Genomic DNA, 20,925 nt, shown 5'->3' on the forward strand with positions numbered 1-20,925 from the left:
TCTTTGAGTGGCAGCCTGTAAGTTGGTTGAATCACTGTAAGGCCATGTGATTCAGTTATCATCCTGCCCTTTCCACACCTCCAGCTAGACAATGTGGTGGCATTCTTTAACAGGGGAAGCTATGAAATATGAGATGCAAGAACTCTGGAAGTTATGTCACTTGTGGGTGCAAAACTAGCCTGAGAAAATGAAACAGATGTATATTGAAAAGTAAAGATTGTTCAAGTCATTGTCAGAATCTTGGTTCCAGGTGTTCATGGAGCTTGGTTAGACTTTCAGTTTCTGCATGGATACATGAGCTAATTAATTATAAATCCAAAAAAAGAAACTTTTCCTGCAAAATAAGTCCTTACACATAACTTGCTATCTAAAGATTTTCTTTATTTCTCCTTCTCAACTTTGAGTCCTAGATTATCTTTTTTATTATTATTGTGCTAAATGACCCTAAAGTTGATGATCTACATACTATAAATTTATTGCCTTACAGTTCTGTAGGACAGAAGACCAATGGAAGTCTCAAAAGAGCTCATAAATCAACATCTTGTTGGTTGAATTCCTCTCTGTAGACTGTTGGGTGTTACTTTCCAGGCTGTGAATGCTGTCTGCATCCTTCAGTCCAAGGCTCACCTGTTCCATCTACAGGGACAGCCACATTTGTGTCCTCAGGCATCCTTTTGCAGTGACATTCTCCTACAGCTCTGATTTCAACTGCACAGTGTTCTTCTAAGAACTCTTGTGGTTAGGTTGGAACTACCTAGATAGTTTGCAACAGAGTCTTCATTTAAGGTTTCAAATTTAATAAATCAAAGTAATTAATTAATGTATTTATTTATTTTGTGGTACTTGGGATTGAACTCAGGACCCTGCACTTGCCAGGCAAGTGCTTATTCTACTGAGCTATCTCCCTGGCCCCCAGGTTTCCAACTTTAAACAGTTGTGCTAACTTTGCTGTATCATGAAATGCAACAAACTCCTTGGAATTTAGGTACACATAGCTTTGAGTAAGTGGCAGTACAATTTTGCCCATGAGTAAAAATTAGGAAAGCATTCCTTTTCTTACATTATTCAATTTAGCAATACAAACGTCAGGTAGAAGAAAGCAAAGCTGCCCTCCCCATTAGTAGTAATTATGCTAATCAATATTATTTGGGAACTGTTTTTGAGTTCAAATGTTTTCTTCAAAACTGTTTTACCAGCTGAAAATTTCTATGGGTTTTGTCACTTTTCCTGATAGTAAGTTTACTGCAGTTCACTTGATTTCCCAGCATACAGTCAGAAGGCAACGCTTGACATGTGGAATGAAAAGTATTTCCATGTCTGTATCTGGGCCTTGAAGCCTAGGGCTGCCTACTGTCCTTCCTGAGTGTAGAGTCCAGCCATCACTTATCTCTCTGTTGCACTAGCTGCTGCACTTCCCTACTGCTAGCACGGCATCAGCCAGGGCAGAATGCGTTTCCCACAGACACTGCACTATCTCGGCTTGATGAGCAGCCTGCGCCTCTCTTCAGCCAGCAGGCTGCCTTCAAGAGGCAAAGAGCTTGCATGAAGAGAAAGCTGAACACCATCCCAAGTCTTTAAAGTGCTTATGGAATCATTTATCCTGTAATGATCTCACCCTGTCTCTAATTTTATTGATTTTGTTTTTTAATAGAAGTGCTAAAGATTACAATTCTAAGGCAGACATAATGTGGGCAGATGCTCACACTCTCACATGCATTTCTGCCAACATATTTTTACATCTTTCTGCACATAAAACAAAATGAAGACATGTGTTATAGATGCATGCTACCAGCAACCAACCAGAAGTGCAGAGTTTATTGTATGCTCATTTCCTGGATGAAGTATTAAAATAATTCTACCTAGGAAAAATGAGCAGCACTTTCAAAAGAAAAGATTTGCTTCTGAGGCACCTTATGAAACATTCTTAATTGCCAAAACTTGTGAAGCTGGCAATGTGGGCCATCATATCCAAATGCTGTCTCTGCTATTTCTAATTCAATACAGACTTCACACCACATCTACTGGTTAAGCATCGAGATACAAAATGCTGCAACAGCTTAGGGCTCTGTGGATATTCACCCGTCTTCTGTGTTCATCAGAAAGGCTCATTTCATATACATGACATGAAAGGAAGTTAGCAAATTCAGGAAAGACTTGGAAATGATTCCTCAAGAAAAAGCACTCTGGAACAAAATCTGTGAAACCACAGCCTTACCTTGGGGGATGTAGGTGGGTCTGCTGCACTTTCTTCTGATACGGTGAGCAGGGTTGACTTGTTTTCCTTCACTGGGGGATGTTTGGGAGGAAGAGGAGGGGGTTGTGAGACAGAGCTTTCGTATCTGCGCATCATGTAATACTGTTCTTCCGAAATCTCTTCTACCAGAGCCCTGATGGTGTGTGAGCCTGTGCCCCTGGAGAAATTACCAACCGGCTGAAAAGTCATGTTCCAGCGGCTGATGGGAATCTCCCAACATTCCTCGGGGTTGGTAACATCACTTATGAGTAGGTAAGAGTCTGTGATATCTTCCTCCAGCTGCAGTCCTGGGGTCACAGCCAAAATGTCCTCTTCAATGGATAGATCTCTTACAGACACCTTCACGTTGAATGGCAAGCGGAACTGCTTCAAGAGCTCAGCGATTTGGTACTGCTTCTTGTCATGAATCACCTCTACAAAACCTCCTTCCAAGTATAAAGGAAGCCATGCTGCCTCATAGGACTTTCTGAGGATTTTTTTACAGGCCAGAATGTTCACCACTGTCTTTCTTCCCTCACAGAGGACTTCAGCAGTCTCTGAGTGATGCACTAGAAACTGGTCCCCAACAGACACAGAGGACAGCTCCTCATGAGGGGACTGAAAGGCCTTGGTGGTCACGACATGGAGGGACTCCTTCTTGCTCTGAGCTAGCTCTAGGTCATAGGCGGTTGGGAACTCCCGAGGCCGCCGCTTGAATTTGCCTTTGTAGCTACTGGGAATTAAGAAATGTCTTCTAGGAAAGTTGCTTCTAATTTCCGAGGCTAAGATCCTTGATGCCTGATACTTCTGATGGATCACAATGATTTTCCCAGGCTGTAAAATATTTCGGGGCAGCTGGTTTCCTTTAGGTGCTTCTATGACTTCAACTACTATGGGAAACTCTTTCCCAGTCATCTCAAGGAGATCTTTTGCAGATAACAGCTGAAGAAACCAGCTAGCATCGCAGGAGTCAGTGATGTCTTTGACTTCAACATCTAAACTGGGGAGAATGCGGACGATATTCTTCTGAACTGAAAAGGAAGGAAGAAAAGAGTGACATTTCCTGCCTCAGAAGGTTTTCTGTAGGAAAAAAACATATATATGTATGTACAAAATATTTAGCATAGATACACAACTACTTTCTCTTAGTGCAATGAGAAGAAAGTTTTGAACTAATAGTGTGTAGACAAGATATCACGTCTGCATCTTGTACTCTGAATAACTACTATAAAGACAACAATATGCAATGTATTAATTATTGTAACTGCCCTACTACCCTGTTTTGAAACTGTCTCATTGCTACTTCTTTCTCAATAGAATTAATATGAAAAAAGAATGTTTGCTGTGAGCTGCTTTCCTGTTGCTCCATTTCTGCTTTAGTTTGTACTTATACGAGGATGTGTTAGTAGTACAGGATCATTATATTAATCATGGGGAGTTGGTATACATGTATAACACTTTCTAATTCTTTCAGGAAAAAGAAGTATTCAAGTGATGCTAATAGACTGTGACAGGCGAGCTTCATTTACTTAAATTTTAAGAGGAAAGAGATAATACTTAGTACAGTTGTGCTGTATATTTTACATGCTCTTTGATCTGTTGGTCTGATTTACAACCTGTCTATATGATAATTAACTATATAAAGTTTTATAAGATAAACAAATGATTGTAATGTTGGAAAAATAAAAGGGGTAGGGGGAGAGGGGAGAAAAGAAGGAATTGAAATGTGTTATGACTTGTACCAATCCCCTACAGTGAATTTAATAATCATTAGATACTTCAAAAAAGCACTAATAAAAGTAAACAAAAATCTGTAACCCCGTGCATAATTAAGAAATAAACATTAACCAGCCCTTTGGAGCCTAATACATTTCCTCAAAATCCTCCTCCTCACTACTACCTAAGGACTACCATTCCCTTCATTCCAGTGTTAACCAGTCCTATGAACATACTTACAGTCTTATGATGTAACCTTGAATATATATACACATATATATGAATATGTGCATAAATGTGATACATGGAATCATAGAAAGTCATATTTTTGAGATCCAGACTTTACATGTAAAGTTATTAAGGAATAGTTTTGGTATCCCAGACAAGATTTTTCAAGGATAAAGCTCAACATGTATTTTCTTTTACTTACCTTGTGAGGTAAAACAATACTGCAGAATCACCAGATATAAAGTTCTTAAGATTAAAATATGGAAAAGGTTATCAAGTGCAATCTCTTTCAATGTCCAAGTGATTCCGCTTCCATTGGTGTCAGGTTACTCCTGACTAGGAAAAAGAGTGGTGATAGAAAGGCCATAGCCACTTAGAGACCTCAGCACAGTGACAGATACTTTACCACTGTGTCCCCCAGCAAAGAGTCACCATATTATTTTAATAATTCTTTAGGACCGTAAAGACACAGTGTCATGCTGAATCATAAATCTGTTGTGCATCGACTACTCACACAGTATCTTTATGAATCATACTGAATTAAAAATAAGATTATATATTAATATTAGCAGGACTTTATAATGGTTTGTGGTTTTGATGCCCTTCTGAAGTAAGTTTCAAGGCATTTTCATGATCTGCTTTTATTTCTTACTATCTCTAATCACTGTTAATATTCCTACTTTCATGTTTCTGAAATTGAACAATGTGAAAATCCTAGAAGATATAGTTTGTTATTATAAACATTCCTTTTGCTATCGATTTTCATATCACTAACTCTTTAAGGAACATCTGAAATTCTTAATGCTATAAATTGTATCATATATAGTCTGTGTAATAAAAGCTGTAAAGACATAGCATGAAAATTATTTTATTTTATTGAGAACAAAAGTTGAAATCAGTAGTTGCCTATAGACTGAAAAACTGTAAAGTTTTTCATTTTTTTAGGAAAAGTAGGAAGACTGAAAACAACATTTCTTATCCTTATCATTTTATTTCATAAAGTTTAGCATAGCCTAAGTTTTATTATGTATTCTTATCATATGTTTCCCTAAAACCAATTTTATGAACCAAACTCTTCTTATTTTGACCAAAATGAACTAGAGGTAATAATTCTGGAGTCAGCTCTTTTTAGGCATCCCAGGCTTATGTCACTCTTCCAGTCTAGGGAACTATATGAGATTGGTAGCATCATTAAGAGGTCCGGGCTCCCTGTGTTACCACACCAGATCATAGACTCCCTAATCCAAGTTAGACCCATCTCTGTTGTTGCACAGGGCATTGGCCAAGCAAGTCTTACTACCTTCGGAGGACTCTATTTCTGCAGGAGAAGGCTACAGGCCAGGCCACCTAAACTGAGTGAATTTTCTGTTTCTACTCACTGACCTACCCTTAATACTTCTGTTCCTAACTGGACTGAACTAATGCTAGTCTGTCACATTACACATCTCACACCAATAGCATTTGGCACAGTAGATTTGATTCCTTCTGCTTGGATATATTTTCCTCTTGCGATTCTTCTTAACTTTCATTGCAACTTTTTTTTCTCTCTAGACACAACCCATTACTCATACATGCAGCTGTAAATATGTCTTGGTTCTCTTGCTTTCTGAGTGTATAATCATACCTTGAGTGATCTTCTACAGTGCTGTGTTTAAATATTGATATGGTTCTGGGCCAAGGAGATAGCTCAGCAGTCTAACTACCTGCCTAGGTAAGCTCAAGGACCTGTGCTGGATCCCCAGAAGCACATGCCATGCCAGCCCTGGAAGCCCGGAAGTACTGAGCCAGCCATCAAGACCTGGCATGATGGCACACACCTATAATCCCAGCAAGGGGGAGACTGAAACAGGAGGATCGATACAAGTCGGAGCTGCATAGTGACACCCTGTACCAAATACATAAAATTTTTTAAAAAGACACACAGAAAGTCTATGTGGTTCTGTCCCCCAAAGGGAGTACAGAACATAATTCTTCTCAATTTCGTGTATGTGCTTTATTCATTTTAACACCTAGTGCATTCTCAAAATCACATGCCCAAATTGAATCTTCTCATCAAAATCCAGACTACATGATCTAGTCATGCTGAAGAGCTAATTTGAATATAACAATATGAAACAGAACCCCCATTGTTAATTTCCTATCATCTTGTTTAGAAATTCTATATTATTTGTATTTTTCATAATTTTTAATCTTTTTATTATAAAAACCCCTAGACTACCTGGTGCATTCTGTATTTTGGTTACTGGGTACACTTTTCTCTCTACAAGTCATAAAGCTCAGAGGCATCCTTAGTTGCCCTCTCTTTCTAACTCTTACAGCTCTTTTCATCAGAAATACTCTGGTCTTCCCACATTATCCCCTACTTGGTTTATTGCAGTGGTTTCCAAAGCAGTGCTATGCTCTGAGAGCTCAGAGGAATGGCTAGAGATCGTCTTGAAATGCTGAATCAATCGTGCATGCCATCTGCTGAGACATCTACAGTGTCATCCCTTTCATGCAGAAGCAGAGCTGACGTCCATGCCTGGCCCTGGGTACCATATGCATCTTTTCGGCTAATGCATGGCCTCACCCTAACTCACTGCTTTACTCTGACCTCAGAACATTCTTTTCTGCAGCACTCCTTGGTCTTCCTGCTCTATCCTTCAGCTAAATATGTTTAGGGCCAGTATCTCTTCCTCTTCAAATCTATTTAAACACAATCTTGTCAATGAGACCTGCTCTAAACGTTCTGTTTTAAATCACAAACATCCTCGCCGTTTGCCTTTCTCTTTTTCTCTGTTTTTCTGTCAGTCTTCACTTTCAATTGTATCATTTAATTTGCTTTCCTACCATGACCTTTGTCTATTTTTTTTCTCAAATTGAAGCATTGTCTCCCAAGCAGTAGAGGTCTTTTGTTGTTTATTCCAGCATACCTCAGTATCTACACTGATGTCTGGCTATAGTAGATATTCAACATATCTACTTAAGGAGTTGAAAGAATAAAATTAATAGTCGGCAAAGGGTACTTTAGTGAACATTAAAGAATAATTCCATAAACAAGTTTAGTTCCATGTAAATTTCACTGTGGAAAATTTTTTTCCACTGTTAAAACTACAGCAGATGACGTATGCCTCATGTAAAATACCTTTTAAGGTTGTGATTTATCTTAGTGACTGGTTCAATAAAATAATATTTGTATTGTTTAGCGTCTACAAACCAACAGATATCTGAGCATATAAAATATGGGCAAAATGAAGTCTTTGGTCAAGATTTAACTCTATAGTTAAAAATGACAAGCAAAAATAGCAATATATATGGATAAGGAAAAATTCAATACAGGAAAAGAGCATACACAGTGCAAACCACCAACAGTTCTTAGATGCATCAGAGAATTAAGGTCACAGAATAAAGGACGATCCCCAGAACTAGACAGCAGGTGATACCGAAAGCTACAGCACATGGGGAGCTGGAACTGCTGCACGGTTTAGTTACTGGTTATAGCATAGAAAGAGGGATTAATTGTTTGAAATCGACAATGGAATAGCCTTGGAGGCAAGACAAGAAGACCTCGCCATGTGCCTGAATGTTGCTTCTAAGAGCCTCATGTGGCCTCACGGTGAGAACTGGAAAAAAAATACCCTGGTACTTTCTGTATAGTGAAGGGGAAAATGACCATTCTGTAGTTTACCCAGAGCACTATGGTTCTCTTCTCAAAAATCCCTTGATGGCTTTTATCATAGCCTAATCTTCTATGTAAGGAACTTCAGCAGCCTCTGAAATTCCACTCAAGGAAAGAAAAAACCCAACTCCAGCTTCAGCTAACCAGTCTGACTCCCTGCAGAGAGGACAGAGTTGAATTGCATTTGTGAAGGTCACATCTCAGATACTCAGGCCCCCTACATGAATGAAACTAAATATAGATTACAGAAGGCTCCCAACCCCACCCAAACCTCACCAATACATCAACAGGGCTCCCGCATCACGACAGGAAATGCCAGCCCAAGGAATGACATTTAAGACCTTACCTAAGACAGAGTCATTAGGGAAATATAACAGAGAAGACAAAAATAAGGACATTATAGGCCATGTCATGCTCTGACATCTTCAACTACCACAAGTAATAAAAATAGTCCAACTGCAAGCCAAACATAAGACCTCACACTAAATGACTATTTGTCTCATTTCTTTTACCTATAAGGTCCTATTTGGATTTTCAAAATGAAACAAAACAACACCAACAAACTTTAAATAGCAAATTACAAAAAAATTACAAATTACGTTAATAGGTAAAAAGTATTCTAGTATAAAGAAGAGACAAAGCAGGTAAAATACCAAATTCATACTTGGCAGAGATTTTGAAATTACCAGACCAGACATTTAACATGTAATGAATATACTAAGGATTATCATGGGATATCAGTGAAGCAAAGGTACATAAAATCAGTAAAGGGATGGAAAGAAATTAAGAATGAGCCAGCCATGGTAGTACACATCTGCCAACTGAGTAGGATTACAAGTTCAAGGCTAGCATGGACAACTTAGCACGGTCCTGTCCAAAAGTTTTAAAAAGTAAGAAGTACAATATGGGTTGGGATGGACCTTAGTAGGGAAGCTCTTGCCTAGCACAAATGAGGCTCTGGATTTGCTCTCCACTACTAAAGAAAAAATGAATTAGATAAATTTAAAAGATTAAAAAATGATAAAGAATGATATTGATGAAATAAAATGGATAGTGATAAGGAAAGAATTGATGAGTTTGAAAATAGACTAATATGAACTTCTGAAATTGAAAAGTGAAAGCAAAAAGATCAACAAAAAATGAAGCAAAATATGCAAGCATTGTGGTACAGTTAGAACAGACACATGGATAACATGCCTGTCCTGGGTACACCAGAACAGGTAGTCTACAGGGTTAGAATGGAAATTTTCTGAAAGTAACAAAGCACAGAGAACCCTAAATATCATGAATACCATAACTATCTATACTTAGAAATATTAAGAAAGGGCAAACAAAACCCTTACCTAGAAAGGAACAACAATACCATTTAAATTTTAATTCTCTGTAGAAACTATGCAAAAAAGAATAAAGTGAGGGAATTAATCTGTTGAAAGAAAAAACATTAAAATTTTGTAATAAAAATACTATTGTGAAATTATTTTTTTCAAAATTAACAGAAATAACTACTCTGTTAAGCAAAAATTATGACAATTTATTACTAGATCTGTTTGCCAGAAAGTTTCACAAGCTTTTCAGAAAAAATAGAATTAAAGGGCCTTCCCATAGCTCAATTGTTTAAGTGCCTGCTCATGCAAAGACAGCCAGGAGCAAGATACCGCGGTTCGATCCCCAGCTCCACCTGCCTTACCAGACCAGCCCTTCAGAGAGCCTGAACCACACCCCCTAAAAAAATTCTTTGGGGTCTGGGAGATGGCTCAGTAGAATAAATGCTTCCCTGGCAAGTGCAACTGCCTGAGTTCAATCCCCAGTTCCACAAAAAAAAAAAAAAAAGTAGAATTACGTCAGAAGCAAAGATGTACATGAAGAATTAATAAAGGTTAAAATTTTATACATAAATAATCAACAAAGGTTAAAAGTTTTGGTTTTAGTCTATTGGTAAAATAGATAACAGATCACTTAAAATAACATCACAGGTATATTGGAAGACTATAGCTTAGAGAAGTCACAGCAGTGTCTGAGGTTTACCAGGAAAGAATTGTAAATATACATGAATAACACATGGATAGAAAGTCTTCATATACATGAGATTGTTTAAAAGTGGACTTCAATTAGTTATAAATTGCACTAGGGATACAGCTCAGTGGTACAGCGCCTGCCTGGCAAGTAACACCTTGAGTTTGATTCCTAGTACAAAACCAGAAATAAACAAAAAAACAAAGAGAATCTCTGTAAATGATTGAAACGTTGTTTTGTTTTGTTTTTATGTATTTGGTATAGGATCTCACTATGCAGCTCAAACTTGTATTGATCCTGCTGTTTTCAGCCTCCCCAGCACTGGGATTACAGGCGTGCTTCACCATGCCCAGTCTCGGTAGCCGGCTCAGCACGCCTAGGGTTGGTGCTGGGGATTAAATCCTGGTCCTCTGGTCCTAAATTTTTTTTACAGTCATTGATATGCTAAAAAATGAAGAGAAATAGAATCATTTGAAAGACTCAATGTTAAAATAAAAAAGAGTAGTGCATCTAAGTTTGAGATGAAATTACAAACAGATATTATGAAGGGCATGGCCAGTACATGATTCTCTGAGGATGGAAAGAAATTACAGAGTGAGAGAGGAGAGAGAAGAGTCCAGTGCCGTGAACTAAGCAACTGCACCAAGGACAGCAATGTGCAATACTAGGGCCATCTTGGAATGCCTGTCATTCTGGTCTTATAAATGCATACTGCTTCTAATGTCATATCAATCACTGCTATACTCTCTCAAGTAAATGTTTGTTTAAAAAAAAAAAGGTAATAAAAGAGAAGAGTCCAGTGCTCAGTTACATTTTACTCGTTTCTAGGACAAAATACCTGACACACCACATGGAGGAAGGAAAAGTTTATTCTAGCTCACAGTTTGTGGAGCTTTCAGTCTATCCTCGGCTGGCTCCCAGGCAGAGTGGCACATGGCAGAGAGCAGCAGTTCATGGCAGCAGAAAACAGCAAAGAGCAAAGGGAAGGGCAGCAGCTGCAGCTCCTAGCCAGCCCGTCTCCTTGTATTATAAGCAGGTCACTACCTCATAGTGGGAGCGTAGAACTCATACAGTGTCCATGCCCTCCTCCTGTACAGGATGAGGATGTTTACAAACTAAGAATCCTGGCTCTCTGCTGAGTCACACCATTAAACTTCTAAACTTCTCAAGTTAACACAATGTATCAACCAGTACAGGCAGATATGTTATCTTTCTGACTTCTGTCAGCGAAAGTCCCTGCATGGCCAGGGCGAATGTTAGATGTGACTTTTTGCCACACTGTCCACTGTGACAATGCTCTTAACTAAGTGCGGGTTTTGAGGACCCCAGTATAATGATCTTTGAAGTGACTATAAGAAAATAAAATTAAGCATGGTTGGTACTGGAAAATACACATTTCCTTGAACAGATGTTACGAAACTGTTAGCCCCCATCATAACATGAGAACCCGGCAGATAAGTTACAGAGCACCGTGATGAATGGTAAATAGAAAAATTGAAAACTGTGAGTAATTAGTTAGTGATCTTGCCTCTTGAGAATTTCAGTTAAAAGAAAGCTGCTCATAATCGGACCCATAGAAGGTTAAGACTATGTCGACAAGCTGACTCCTCAAATGGCAGTCTGAAGAACGGTTAACTCCTCTAGGAGAAAATCCAAAGTATGCTTTAAGAAAGACTAAATTAAAATTGAAGATTTGGCAGGTTAATTAGGGAATTCAATGGAAGGAAAGAGAAAGTAACAAGAATCTAATTTTCTCTATGATCTGCCACACAGAGCTCTCAAAACTACTGGCAACTCAGTCCTCTCACACAGGTTAGTACTTTGAAACCCTTTCTGTGTTTTCACACTGTTATCTCCATTTCTTCATAGGTTTTATGTTTTTTATAGATTAAGTCAAAATTTATATTTGTTTTAAAAACTATAACTTGAAAATGCTAACCTCCAGTTTTAAAACTAAAATAAATTAACTTTTATGACAAATAGTATTACACCTAAGATTTTCTTCTAAAAAAAGATAAAGAGACCAATACTTTTTATTTTGCTTTTTAGAGAAAACAGTAAGTTACATGGTTTTATAAAAATATTTAAAAGCTGATGGCAAAATTACAATCTTTAATAAATTTATATATCTTGGCATATATTGTTCTAATCATGTGCATGTGTGTGTATGTGTATTACATATCCCTTAAAGAAACACTTATTATTTTATGATTAAAAATGTAAGCCAGATGTGGTGGTGCACACCTGTAATCCCAGTACCTGGGAGGCAGAGGCAGGAGGATTGCTGTGAGTTTGAGGCAAGCCTGGGCTACAAAGTGAATTCAAGGCTGACCTGAACTAGGTGGTGAAACCCTGTTTTAAAAAGAACAAAAACCAAGAAAACAAACAAACAAAAAACATAAACAACAACAACAACAAAAAAACCCTAAGGTTTTCTCAAAGAAGGAAATGTAATGAGCTACTTTGAAAACTTTCATTTTTTGAAAATATATCTGACTTCAACTCAGAGCACAGGAGGTATTTCTGGAAGTATTTAATACAAAATTTTCAGTTTCAAATTGTAGAGGAAGAAAAACAATAAGTACTTACGCAATCTTAGTTTACACTTCTCAATTTTTTTTTTTCTTGTGGGGCAAACATGAATTATTCTGGCTAGGCATGTTTTCTGATTGTCCACAGGGAGTTTTTGTGAACAACAATTTCTGTTCCATTTTCTCTAACAGGGCACTGCTGACTTCCTCTTTAGACTGCCGAGTCACTTCACTGAGTTTTATCTTTCTGACTTCCGTCAGCAAAAATCCCATCATGGCCAGGGTGAATGTTAAGTAGATTTGATTTTTTTGCCACATTGTCCACTGCAACAATGCTCTTAACTAAGTGTGTGTTTTGGGGACCCCAGTAAAATGATCTTTGCAGTGAATATAAGGAAATAAAATTAAGCATGGCTGGCACTGGATAGATAATACACATTTCCTTGAACAGGTGCTATAAAATTGTTAGACACACGCCCCCACCTTAACACGGGAACCCGCGCTTTGTCACTGGACCCGCGATAGTGTAAGAGATGTTCTGAATCAGTCATACAGAAGTCTTGAAGTCATGATGATTGTTTATACATATTTTTTCTAAGAAAGTTTTGCAAATCTTAGCTTAGTTTCTTCCAATGTCTAGTTTCTTTTATAAAATACTTTATTAATAAATACAATTCATAATTGGATACTTTCATCATCTAAATTTAATTTGTCAATTACTTTCCAAGACCACATACTTATCCTTTCAAAAATATTTTCATAAATTTCTTCTCAGTCTTTCATTTTCTCAGTGAATTTGTTGTGCTGCAGCTTTCCTTTGCATTATGTCTTTATTAGTGGCAGTTGTGACATTTATTAATAATTTCTGAGTTCTGTATTGTTTCAAACTTTTAAATTAAATTTTGTTTTGCAGTTTATGATTTTACATTAATTTGTTGGTAAATATTCTGATAGTTTTCATTTATTAAATTGCCATTCAATTTAAGGGAGCTATACTGAGAATTTGCATTTACACACATGGTCTCTTTTGGCTCATCTGCTCTGCTTACTTTTAAATGGAGAAAGTATTTTTAGAATTGCTCTCTAGCATTTTTAGTAGGAAAAATACATTATGACCCTCATTGAGAAAATGCAAGTCATTTGAGATAAATATGCTTGCTTTTGATATGGTTTTATTTACATTACTCTTTCACAATTATGTTTAGTTAATAATTTAATAGGCATTTCTTACATTAGATGATGTACTTCAATAGATTTCTCATTCATATTTGCGTAGTTTCTGTTTTTGTTTTGTTTTGTCTTTTTGAGACAGGCTCTAACTACGCAGCTCAGGCTGTCCTTGGGCTAACTTTGTGGCCCAGGCTGGTTTTGAACTTGCAATGATTCTTCTGTCTCAGCCTTTTGAGTGTGGGGATTACAGACATGCACCACCATGCCTGGCTGTAATGGTTACCTTTATGGCTAAAGTTATCTGAGCTATAATACTATTAGTAGTTTTTAAAACAAATGTTACCCTCTAAAATGTAGCTGAGCCTCAGACACTCCTTTGGAGCTTTTAACGACAAATCTGAGACTTCCTGGAGAAGAAGAAACTTTGCCTCAAAGCTCGGGCATTAGTCTCCTGTCTGATTACCTATCCTACAGACTTAGTGCTTAACAACCCCCACAACTGCATGAACCAATTCTTTTAAATAAATATTTTTTAACAAACAACTGCATATTTTTTGTGTATTTGATACAGGGTCTCACTACAGAGCTCAGACTCATAGTGATCCTCCCGTCTCAGCCTCCCCAGAGCTGGTATTAGAGCTCTGCACCACCATGCCCAGTCTTGGTGACCAGCTCAGCACACCCAGGGGTGGTGCTGGGGTGGCACGTGGTGCCGGGATTGAACCCCATTCCCTGCATTTGCCTAAGCAGGTGCTTAGTCTGCTGAATTATATCACCAGCCCTTTGCACATATATTAATATGTATTTATTAATTACATTTACATAGGGACTTCAAAATACTATATCATCACCATATTTTTATGGATGCATTAAGAGAAGCATTGTTAATCACAACTGCAACCATCACATGACTATGAATAGTGTCAGCTGTGATGGAAGGATATGAGTTAATATTTTTCTAGCTGTGCGAATCCTAAGTCCATCAGCAAGGGAAGTGTGAGTGAGTGGAAGAGAGGAGAAGCACGAAGCTAGGTTCATAGCTAAGGTGGAGCGGCCTTCCCGCCTCAGACCCAATATTTCAGAGCTCGTAGAAGACGCAAGAAAGTGCCCCTCACTGAGAAGCCCAGTCCCACAGGAGAGACACTCAGATCTGAGAGATGGGGGATGGCAGTGAGAGAGTAGGCAGCAAACCTAAAGTTGCAGAGATGACTTGTCTGTCGGGGCCTCACGATACGTATTTAAAAAGTGTTGGTGTATAGATATTAATAAAGGGTAATAATTGCCAATCATTTGATAGAAGCATTAAACAAGAATGAAAGAGCAAAACTTAACAAACAGAAGAGAATACACAAAGGATGGAGCTTGAAACAGGTAATGATACAAAAAATCTTAAAAGAAAATGTAAAATCTCTCAGAGATAAGATGCGTTCTTAAAAGAAGATCAGGTATAATTTTCAAAGATGTAAGAAGTAACTCTTGGAAATTAAAAATTCATTAAAGTAGTTGAAGGTACAGTTAAGGAATTTTCCCTGAAGGAAATCCAAAGGCAAACAGACATAAGACAGAAGAGCCCTAGACCAAGAGTGTAGCATTAATATGAGATCAGAAGCTAGAGAAAGAAAGTAGAAATCATACACCCAAGAAGATATTATCAAAAAATCATTACAGAAATGAAGAAACTAAATGGCAGATTGAAATCTGCCTCATGACAAAGGAAAAGCAGGACTCCCCCAGTGAGCCATGGCTGTGGAGCTCCAGGGTCTTCTCCCCAAGGCAGTGTTGGAAGGTAGAAAGTAAGGCAGCTGCACTTTCAAAACTATAAGTCTCCGAACCACCCATCAAATGTGTATGTAGGATAAAAGATGTTTGAAATGCCTAGTGTCTCTAATTAATTGCTATCCCATGCACCTTTCTCAAGAAGCAAGTAAACAATAAGTCCCATCAGAAATGGAAAAAAAGCAAGAAAGAAGTACATCATTTGATTCCATAAATAGCTAGCAAAAGCACAGACGCAAGTCAAAAGGAAATCAAAGGACAGTCCTGTGTCTTAGTTCTACAGAGCCACCAGCTCCAACTGGGACATGAGCAGGGGGCATTCCAAGTGGTGTACCATCAAGGGGGAAACAATGACAGAAAAGACAGATTTACCGATAGATCGGACTCTGTGGACAGTAGTGCTATGTGGCTTTTTTCCCCACAAATATGTTGGTGGCAAATGAAGAAACCCAACCATCAAAGCAATGAGGTCATCGTTAGGAAAATCAATTATGCATCTCGTGGTTCAGGAGTGAATCATAAAAATATAAATCACTAATAAGACTCAACCATGAGTTGCTATATGCTGGGGAACGACAAGTAGAGCTAGACGACAATTATATTTTCATTATCACTTAGGGAAATGAGCAGCTATTATCCTAAGTCCATGACCTGAAAAGCTATGGTAAAGCCATTATTTGGAAATGTAAATGCAAGTTCCGGGAAGTAGGAGAACACACCGAAAGGAGTTACATTGGCATAGCACAAGCTGGAAAATTTTTGAATGGTCAAAGCCACAAGATTTGAGGACAGCTTTGTTAGTAAGGCATTTGACTACTCTCAGTGTGTAATCTTTGAATACTGCCTTTCTGAATGTGCTACTCATTCATGTGAATTTTGTCTCTCTGCTTACAAAATGAGTTATTTTCTATATCTGAGCAAAGATTATACTCTTAAGTTGTGCACAGAAGTGAGGTTTTTCTCCTAAAAGAAAAGAGAAAATATACTGTATAATGCCCAGTTTCAACGCTAATTATGAATCTGCACATCAAAATTTGAAACCACTTAAAAAGTCTTAATGGCCAAGGTCTCTTTTTCTTGAAGCAAATCTAAATAGCTGAATCTATATTTTAATTGCAAGTATTATGCATTTCATTTGCTACAGGAATATGAAATTTCTCTTCCTGTGAAAGCATAAACGCATCATGAAATGACTCGTGAGACCAGTAATCAGTGGTGTTGGATTGTCATTTTCTAGAGAAGCATAATTTTTTTTTAAAAAAGTCACTAAATGTGAGGAGAATCAGTGAGTTTTCTGGTATATAATGGTATCTGAACAAGATTTTTGGGGAAATGTTTCATTTAAAGAGTTCTATTTAAAAAAAACAAACCAGAGATTACATTGTCACTAATGTAGTAAAACTAGTAATAAGAGTAAGCAATTCTGTCTTCTCCTTATTTGCCATTTTCTCTTTGAGCAAATCAATATTTCATAGCTTCCTGTAATCCTCAGGCATTTTCATCTCTCACTTCTCTTAAGAGTTCCATAAACCTGCCCACCCACACTCAGGTTTATTCTTATTCTCGTGTCTTCATATAGCAAAGGGATCAAGCCAAAGGAGATTCAGACTACACCTTATCCATGAGACCTGCAGAAAGCAAATTCCCAATATTTTTTTATTGCAAGGTGGACTTGAATCCTCAGTTTAAAAAGAGTAATGTAGGGCTGGGGAGATAGCTCAGTAGAATAAGAGCTTCCCTGACAAGCACAAGGTCCTGAGTTCAATCCCCAGTACAATACTGAGGGGAAAAAAAGAATAATGTGAAACATAATTGTAACATACAGTTTATATTAAAGAAAACATGTACATCATGAAATTTTTAAAACTGGGTATTTTCATTGTTTTTTTTTAAAGTTCTTTCAGCCAGTAGTCAGTGCACACGGCGGCATCTCATGTAGCTTTTGTCCACAGATCTTGGACAATAAGAATGAGTATTTCAAAGACACCCAAAGAATGTGAAGTTCCAGAATAATGAAAATGAAATTTTAAATTTAGTATCATTAAAAATGGAAATTAGAGAATTTTATTTCAACCAAAATTTTTCATTTGAGTCTCGGTTTAGCAGAAAATCATATTTCCTCCACTTAAAATATTATTTAGGGTTGGCCAGATAGCTCAGTGAACTAAAGTGCCTACTTAGGCAGAGCACAGCGGCTAGGGGTTTGATCCCTGGCGTGCCATGCCGGCCCCGCTCCCAGGGCTCGCTGAGATGGCTATTGAGACTGGGCATTGTCGCACGCGCCTGTAATCCCAGCTCTTGGGAGGCTGAAAACAAGATATTCACTATGTGTCCAATCTGTGTAGTGAGACCCTGTACTAAATGCATAAAAACATTTTTAAAAATTTAGAAATATTATTTAATAATCCTTATTCCTCTGAAGTTACTTTTACTCAATTATATCTTCATACAAGTTGGTCGATCAGGCCAGCACATTAGGGAAAGGGTTGGCTTGTTTTTCTTTCCTTTAGACTTCCAAATCCTGCTGATTGGGTGTCTTAAATACTCACATGCTTAACTATGTTCCTCCGCCTTTCCCACTGATATTTCTACCGTATACACCTCTAATATCCTGCCATGGACACAAATGACATAATTACGCATCTCTCTCTACCTCTTCTGGCTTAAGAACAAGTTCTGGCCTGGGACAAGTTTCAGTCCTTGACATTCAAGGAGATGTCAAGACTTTGTGATTGATGGCCCCTTCCCTTGCATGTTCCCGTATTTACCTTAATTTTCCATTGCGTTTACTATCAGTAGTAGGTTAGCTGCAATCTCTTGCTTACCCCCATGCTGCCTGTCCTGTTCCCAACCTGGCCTGCTTATGCTTGTGTCTATGTCCTAGTCAGATTTGAACTTTAGGGAAAATTCATGGGAAACTGTAAGCACCTTGCCCATGTGCTTAGATTCTGGGTGTACTTCCATTTGCAATCATCAATAGATAGATGATGATAGTAATTTTATTTTATTTTATATTTGTTTATTTTTACATTTAGTACAAGGTCTACAGGGTCTCACTACACAGGTCAGACTCATAGTGATCCTCCTGTTTTTAGCTTCCCAAGTGTTGGGATTACAGGTGTGTGCCACCACTCCGAGTTCCAGTCACCTTCTCAGCATACTCCAGGGAAGGGGCAGGCACAGCATGCTGGGTAATAATTTAAAAAAACTAAAAGCTTTTAAAATGATGCAATGCTATTTTAAAAATTGAGAAAACTCAAGTTAATTGAATATTTTAGGGTACTTAACAAAACACAAGTCAGTAATCTAAAATTTGCTGTGTCCTCAAATTTTTGTAATATTAAAAATCATGAGTAAAATTATTAGTATACCTTCCAGTGCAAAATGAATGGATCTAATTTCTTGTTAAGCATTTAAGTATGATTTGCTCCAACATGCAATTCTAAAACTTACCAAAAGTTCACATCAAATTTTTTATTAAATGCTAAATAACAAATGATAATAATTAAACAGGAATAAAAAGTTTTGTTGAAACAACTAAAGAGATGCTCTTGGACCAGATATCTTTACACTTGCTTAGTGTACACTACCTCATATTCTCAAGATTACATATAATGCTTTAATAAGGTATTATTTCACCTCCCCTAAAAAAATCTAAGAGGTTGGCAAAGGAGATATCATCACCCCCTTTACATAGATAAAAAAAAAAAACATCATTTATCATTTATGGACCCAGAATTAGAATCTGTTACTTTTGGCCCAAGTTCTAAACTCTGCTCCCATAATTATACCACTTATGTGCTGTAATCCTGAAAATTCAAAGTACTAATAATACTTTTTGTGTAACAATGCTCTCTTCATGCATTCTAAATTTGAAATACAGATAATTCCATGAAGATTGCACATTAGAACAAACACACTAATATGATAATTAATTTATCACATCACTTTCCTTAAATCAGCAAGCGTGCATGCTCAGTGAGGCTTTGATAGGCATGAGGAGCAGAGGAAACAGAACACAGGAAGCAGCCGATATGCCCGCCAACGGATGAATGGATACAGGAAGTGTGATATGTGTACACAGTGGAGATCTGCTCTGCCACAAAGAGAAACTTGAGTCATTCATAACGAAATGGATCAAGCCTGCAATCATAAGGTTGAGTGAAGTGACACACACACACACACACACACACACACACACACACACTGAAATGCTCCATGGTTTCTCTATATGAGAAACCTACACTTTAAATAGAGAGCAAAATAAAAATATGTAATAGGAGTAGGGTGATAGGCCTTTCTCAAATGAAAAGAGAATTAAGAGACAGAAGAAGGACTGGGAAACAGGGTGAGGTGGACAGGAGTTAAGATGTATTATATACACATACCAACTCCACCCAAGGGATGTAAGCTTTAGAGACTCCAAATATGTCCTAGTAGAAATAAAACCAAATGAGAAAGGAGAACCTACTAGGACAACTGTATTCTGAATCATTTTCTTGCCACATGCACAGAAGAAAGCCTCTTTCTAACCCAATATTCCTTTGTTTAAAAATGAGCTCTTTTCTGTGTTTAACAAGTAATAATAAAAATGATTGTTATTTAATCTTTGTGCATTTCATAGTTAAGTGCCTTATGTTTTGATAACACCTTATAGTTTCTAACAGTCATACATACACACCACTATTCCATTTGATTCTTGCAAAAGACATGTGGTTTGCTTTTGTATAGAAGAGTCAAAGCCTGGAAAACTTATTGTCTATTCAGAATTAGAATCATATTTTCTGGGCTCTAAAACCTCCCCTGTTTCCCAGCCCCACAATATTTATGTTCACAGAATGACTTTCTCAGAGGATACTCACATTTCATCAAACCTTGGATTTCATAAATAGGCTTGAGAACCAAAGCACCATAAAAGTCTTTAGGGAATGGATTTGTTGAATCCCACTTATTAACAAAATCTGTAAGTTTCACAGTTCGGGTTCTGTTCTTGGGGATCTTCCATTCAACGATCTCCTTTAATGTATAAATATGGTCATCTTCACATTCATAGAATTCTCCCTCTTGTGTCACAGGCAAAGTGAATGAGTGATCTTGGTGGTTCCTTTCTATGATGCAGTTTACCACTAATTCTCCATTGATGTCTTCAACTGAGTTGAGCATGATTTGCTCACCCTGCTTTATGGTGAGATTCTCCAGTTTCACATCCTTCTGATGGTAGAAGCAAGGATGCCCAAGTCTACTGGGTCCAATCTGGGTTGTTCTTGTTATTTCCTCCATAGTGAGGTAGGGAGTTTTATCAGCCACTATCTTAAAGAGACCTAAGAACAGAAGTGAATAAATCAAATCGTGATCATAAAATCAATATTTTCATAAGAAAATCACAACATTAAATCATAAAACAAGTATGATGGAGCTTTCAAAAGGAATAAAAGATTAATTTTTATAAGATTAGGGACAATTGTTTTGACTTCTACTCAAAAGTCAACATTCTTGGGCTGGGGAGATACCTCAGTGGTCTAAGCACCTGCCTGTAATCCTAGAACTGGAAAGGCTGAGACAGAAGGATCACTGTGAGTCCAAACTGCATAGTGAAACCC

The 20,925-nt window shown here is 37.6% G+C and overlaps 1 protein-coding gene across 1 annotated transcript in view; it reads right to left on the bottom strand.

Annotated features, from left to right (window-relative positions):
• The window catches only part of Themis (thymocyte selection associated), a 233,162-nt gene that overhangs the window by 142,135 nt on the left and 70,102 nt on the right, over positions 1-20,925 (bottom strand). Inside the window, exons 3-4 of the mRNA XM_023714287.1 lie at positions 20,188-20,646; positions 2,216-3,264 (exon numbers count right to left, since the gene is read on the bottom strand). Coding sequence (XP_023570055.1) covers positions 2,216-3,264; positions 20,188-20,646 — 1,508 coding nt within the window. The remainder of the gene's footprint in view (positions 1-2,215; positions 3,265-20,187; positions 20,647-20,925) is intronic.

Source organism: Octodon degus, unplaced genomic scaffold (assembly GCF_000260255.1).
Source record: "Octodon degus isolate 3935 unplaced genomic scaffold, OctDeg1.0 scaffold00034, whole genome shotgun sequence".
NCBI classification, from domain to species: domain Eukaryota; kingdom Metazoa; phylum Chordata; class Mammalia; order Rodentia; family Octodontidae; genus Octodon; species Octodon degus.